Source organism: Condylura cristata, unplaced genomic scaffold (assembly GCF_000260355.1).
Source record: "Condylura cristata isolate star-nosed mole 26May11 unplaced genomic scaffold, ConCri1.0 scaffold00015, whole genome shotgun sequence".
NCBI lineage: Eukaryota > Metazoa > Chordata > Mammalia > Eulipotyphla > Talpidae > Condylura > Condylura cristata.
The window spans coordinates 37,003,433-37,009,295 of record NW_004567116.1 but is presented as its reverse complement, the minus strand read 5'-3'; the positions used below and the strand labels follow the sequence as shown (position 1 = coordinate 37,009,295).

The following is a 5,863-nucleotide window of genomic DNA, read 5'->3' as shown; positions in this document are numbered from 1 at the left end:
GAATTGCTGGATCATACAGTAATTTATTTTTAGTTTGCAGACACCATTTTAGCCACACAGGAAATGCAACAGGCTCTGAGAGTTTCAAGTTCTTTGGCGTGAACTGGTAACAGATCCTCACTTCCTGTCGCCAAGACCCAACCTCCTTGTACCAAATGGGTTATGCACAAATAAAGCGTGACTGAAAGAGATGATGCAGTTGAATTTAAAGGAAGTTGTATTAAGCATGCTACTTTTCTTTTTTAATATATGTTCTCTTAAACAAATGAGTACATAGGCAGGTGGGTTAGATGAAGAAATAACAAATTGAGTTATTTAGGCTGTAGATATGTTTTAGGTGGCCTAGCTATAGTTTCACACTTAAAAACTATTCATTAACATTTAAAAAAAGAGACTTATCATATAAATATCCAGACTTTTACCTTTTCTCAAAAATGACACCCACTCTTTGGAGTGTCACGATCAACACTAGTTCCTACCTCTCTCACCTACTTCCCTCAATCTTATCTATCTGCCCACTTTACCATTTGAGTTTAAGATTCTGATTCACAGCTTAAGTTCAAGTAGAACCTAGGTCAGGGACTCATTTTTTTTTTTTAACTTTTATTTATTTATGCATACAAGAACAGGCAAATAGGCCAAAGGTGGGGGTGGGTGGTTGGTGGGTGAGTGGGTGAGAATATTCACCAGAGATAAATTGGGGAGTGTAAAAAGGCAAATCTATGAAAATACACTGCTAAAGGGCGTAGCAAGGCAAGGCCGGAGAGGTTTGCACTGTGACAAATGTGGGTTAACTTTTTGGCAGAGATTGAACTCAGGCCTCAATGATGATAGGGCTGAGACTGAACCCCTACACCAACAGGCCTCTCATCTTCCGTTTTGGCCAGTTTCCCAGGGCATGCAGTTGTCACTCAATAAATACTTGAATGATCAAATGAATTAACTTATGTCACCTAGCTTTTATAAGCACTTTCTTGTGCAGGGCTTATGGCAGGATCCTGGTTTCCCAGAGATGAATGAAGCACAACCCCTCTGAGAACTCACAATCGTTTGGGATGGGGTGAACCAGAAAGAATGCTCTGAGTAGGAGCTTCTGAGGAGGAGACCTTGAATGCTATCTGAAAGAATGACAAGTCAACTGGGACGAGCTGGCACAGTGTTTCAGGTAGAAGCAACAACAACTAAAAGGGCAAGAGGCTCCTTGTGTTTGAGGAACTTAAAAAGGCCATTGTGCCTGGCGTTTAATAAGTGAGCAGGCAATGACGTTACACATTTATTTTAATATCAACAGCCTAACCCTCGAGCCAGGCAGCTGTTGGGCAGACCCGTATTCCCGGTTTTAACAGGGTTTGCTCAGAACAGGTAGCTAGCCGGCTTAGCACCAACAGGGGAGGGACTGGGCTTAATCCCTTCCCCTGCCTCCGATGCCAAGGACAGGGTAGGGCACAGAGCAGGTTTCAGTAAAGATTTGCTGACAATATACTTATGAAGAGAACAGGAAGTGCAGGCTCTGTTGAAGAAGGCCCAGGCACGTCCTGCTTCTCTGGGGCGCTCATTCTCAAGTGGCAAACACCTCCTCCAGGAGACGCCGATAGCTGCGAGCTTGAGATGCAGAGAGGAAACGGCTACAGTTCCTACCCTCAAAAACCCCAAAGGGGAGGGATTTGAGAGTCGGGCAAAAAAAAAACAAAAAAACAAAAACGGGCTGTGAGAGTTAAGGGTGGACATCGATTTAGCTTGGATGAGGCGGACAGAGGGGTGAGGAAGGCAGGTGGGACCCTTTAGCCGAGACTAAGGGAAGTATAGGGCAATGTTACCTATAAGTGATTTTGTTTTCTGGCGTTATTTCCTCTAAAAACACTCGCTGGCTCCCCAGCACCTCCCCGGGGGCGGGTCCTCGCTTCGCTCCCCAACCCTCCGCAAAGGGGCGGGGCCTCCCTGGCGCGCCGTCTCATCTGCAGCGTCTAGGTTTGTCCGCCAGGGGCCGCTGCACGCGGGTGACGGAGCGCGCGGGTTCCTAAGCTGCAGAGAGGCGGAAGCCCATTGGCTGTGAGGCGCAGTGGGAGGGTGGAGCCTGGAAAGCCGGGGGCCGACTGGTGGGGGGCTGGGAGCGCGCCCGGGGCCGAACCTGGCCGCGCGGTTGTCATCTCGGGCAGCCCGAGGTCTCAGTTGGTTTGCTGGGGGCTCTCTTTCTAGCTCGGCTGTAGCGCTCAGGCGAATGGAATAGTACCAAGACCGGGAGATCCAGGCAGGGCAGATACTGTTGGTGGTGTTGCTGCTGCCGCAGGCCTGGATTACCTGAGCAACTGCGTGTCAGGGGTCGGCCCGCAGATCCGCGGGCTGTCTGCGGGAAGACGGGGGGGAGGAGCAAGATCCTGGCCCTCAGTGCGGGAGGGGGGTCCAGGCGGAGAGTGGTGCGTGCCTGGGGCCGGGCTAGCTTCGGGGTTGGGGGCGCCGGACGTCTGCCTCCGACAGGTTATTCCGGGATAAGACCGGCGTCGGGGCGGGTCTGGGCTTCACTAGGGGCCGGGCGGCACGGGGCGGGCCTGCGGGAGAGCACGCCCCCGTCCGCCCCAGGCCCGCCCCTCGCCGCCCGCCTGCTCGCCCGCGGGGAAGCCGCTGTCCCAGGCCTGGCTGGTGCGCGTCAGCCTGCTGAACCTGGGCACTGAGGGCCTCCTGGGCACGGGACTGGGCGGGGGCGCTGACCTCGACCTCGGAGGCGTAGGAGCCCAGAACCCGCGGGGGTCTGCGAGTCTCACGCCTTCCCCGAGACTGTGCTGCTCGCCACTTCTCGCCGGGGCGAGGCCAGGTGCTCCCCTTTTCCTCTCCCTCTCCTCCCTCCCCCACTCCGGTGCCCGCGGGAGATCCCGCCCGTCTGCCCCCTCCAGTGGGGTGTAGTCGGCTGCGGAGCTGATCGTGGCCCCGCATCCAGCGGTCCAAACTCTCCGGAAGAGGCCAGAGTACGCTGGGCGCTCAGGCCGCTGCAGCTCCAGCGGATCCACTCTTGGAACTGAGGCACCGTCCCTCCTCCTGCGCCCAAACTTGGAGCGCTTGACCTTTGGCTGTCGGGGAAGGCAGGCCCACGGGTGGCAGGGCAGCTGCGGCGCCTCGAGGGCGTCTTGCCTGGGGTTCCAGGACCGTCGGCTGCACTCTGGGCTCCCGGCTTTGCCTCTGGGATCCCGAGGTGTCTAACATCAGGCGCATGTTGACTGAGACCTGGAATCATGGATGTGTGCGCCCGTCTTGCTCTGTGGCTTCTTTGGGGGCTTCTCCTGCATCACGGCCAGAGCCTCAGCCATGGTCACAGCGAGAAGGCGACGGGAACCAGTTCAGGGGCCAGTTCTGAGGAGTCCACTGCAGCAGGTAAGACTTTGCCAAAGGCTCAGCTGGGCTAGGGACTTTGACTAAGAACTGAGACGAGCGGCTAAGTTGAACCCTAGGTTTCTGCATGTGTGATTGATGGTGGATTCACACATTGCATTGCCTTTTCCTAGTTGTCCAAGGAGTTCTTTTTATTCCGGAGCGGTGGTTAATGTTTTTGCCTCTCCTGAACAACTTTTCTCATCCCTCCCCAGCATGTCTTTTATTGGTAGTGGGAAGAAGTATGGGGCACTTTGGCTGGTCAGATGGGCAAGTCAGGACCCTGTGTCAGGACTTCTTGTCTGGAAGAATTGCCTGAGCAGATGATAAATCTATTACTTTAGGCCATTTTCAGCACTTGGCGACACCCAGGAGGTTGAGGCTACTTGGGTTGGGCAGAGAATCAGGCTGGGCCAACTCTACTGCCCTATTGCTTGGTGTTCAGGTGTGTCTTTCTGTTCTAGCAAGCATGGGAACCCCAGTCCCTCCCTTCCCTTAGGCAATCTGCTGTCTCTTTGTTGTGTCCACTTGAGATATCAAGGCAATTCCTTAGATGGAGTTATGTATACCACCAGGGAGTAAAATAGCTTTTCTTGACACAGGCATGATATAATTCTTGTTGACTTTTGTCTGATGAAGCTAGAAATTCGATGATATTTTTGATTTGTCCTGGTTTTTCAACATTGCTGTCATAGAGCTTTATCAGACAGCAGGATCCCCTGTATTCTATTGCAAAAGAAAAGAATATTTTAAAAATTCAATTGTTTATGCAAGATTTAGAAGGGATTCAGTTTTCTTTCCCCATTTTTTCTCACCCAGTAACTGTAATCTGCTCAGAGCAGTGGGCTGCAGAGTGCACAGGCTTTATAACTGGGTTCTTTAAAAGAGTTAAGTGAGCTTAAGTGAGGGGATGGCTCAGTGGATACTCATGGACACAAGGAAAAGGAAACATAGGTCATAGTGGCTGAAGAGTTTCATAGCTGTAGCTAGAGCTTGGCTGTGGTGGTAGACCCTTTATTGGGAAGGCCTCTTTTAACTTCCTTGAGTGGGCTGGGTGTGATTCCAGGTAGTCAAAGGGCTGGATTCCAAGTGAGGCCAAGGTTGCCCTATCAACAAGCATGGCAGGCTGTTACTTTGAAGATAAGTCCTTTTTGCGTATTAATCCTGTTTCTCTATGGTGTCTCCTAGACGGTGGAAACCTAGCTCAAAACTTGGTTCTCATTAGGCTGTGAAAAGAAAGACTAGTAGGAAGATGTAGGACCAGTTGTTTGGTACACCTGAGGAGCATCTCTGCTGTCCCAGAGATATCCCTATCTACAACTGATAATATGTTCTTTTTGTTTCATCCTGAAATATGAGTGTCTGACATAAAATGATTTTTTTTTTTTGGGTGAGACTGGAGGTGTTCTTTATTTTACACATAAGCTAAAGGGATGAAATTTTGAGTTTTCAGAGTTAGCTGGCATCTTGAAGGGGTCTGTCTATTTATATGCTTGTGTGTTTTCTACCTAGGGCATGACAGCATTCCTCAGAACCACCCATGACTTCAGTTTATGGAGAAAGAGACTTCCAAACAATTGGTCTGCCTATGCTGATTATACCATTTAGGCCTCTCTTTCAGTCTTTTATTCCTCTCAGTTCAGAAATTAGTTTCTGTTGTTAAAGTAATACTGAATTTCAGGGAAGGAGGTCTCAAAGAAAGCTCCCAGGTGCTGAGAATGACTATGGTTTGTAGGAACCTGAGAGCTATAGCAATATTGTTCTAGTAGTTTGTTTCTTTGGTTGGGACTTTGTCTCTGCTTCAGATTAGGGGAGTCATTTTTTTGCAAAGAGGTGATTTGTTGATTACTCTGCTAAAGGGCTTAGCAAGAAGGTTTCTGTGCTGTCAGGGATTCTTTCAAGAGTTCTATATCCTTGGAACACAGGCATTTTACTTGCCCTTAAAGCTGTAGAGCTGCCACTTTTCTAAATCAGATTCAATAGTCACTTAAATGTTCTCTATCATGTATAATTCGCAATTTTACTGCTATTTTTTCCCTACAAAAATGTTACAATAGCCCTATTAAAATGCAAGGCAGGTGGTATTATTCCCATTTTTAAGGGTGAATACACTGGCTCCTGTGCTGTTTTACAGGTAGTTCTTTTGTTACTTATATCCTAGACTTCATCCATCTTCTCAGGCCCTGCTCTATTATAGAAGTTCTAGGCAGGGCTAAGAGAATTTCCTTTCCTTTTGGTGAATTAGTTAAGCAAGCTTTGGTGATTCTGTAACAGATCCAAGAAAAGGTCTGTCTTTTTCTTCTTTGGAGAATCTTCTGTAAGGGCTGAAAGAGAAGGATCAAATAATTAGATTTTATTTCTTGTTGGATTTATACACATGTCCATCTTCTTATTTTTAAATTTTTAAAAAAGATTTATTGGGCCCTCCATGGTGGCGCAGAGTGTTAAAGCACAGCACTAAGAAGCTAAAGCTACTTCCTCATGAGTTCGATCCCTGCCTGCC

General features: G+C 49.2%; 1 protein-coding gene across 6 annotated transcripts in view; it reads left to right on the top strand.

Moving 5' to 3' along the window:
• The first annotated feature begins 2,592 nt into the window (after positions 1–2,592).
• The window catches only part of STIM1 (stromal interaction molecule 1), a 167,998-nt gene continuing 164,727 nt past the window's right edge, over positions 2,593–5,863 (top strand). For 2 of the 6 annotated variants that reach the window (XM_004683156.2, XM_012725370.1), the window contains exon 1: positions 2,597–3,363. In XM_004683156.2, the coding sequence (XP_004683213.1) occupies positions 3,225–3,363 (139 nt within the window). In that variant the 5' untranslated portion in view covers positions 2,597–3,224. Of the gene's footprint in view, positions 3,364–5,863 lie in introns of all 6 variants that reach the window. The other 4 variants (XM_012725371.1, XM_012725372.1, XM_012725373.1 and 1 more) reach the window with 4 other exon arrangements.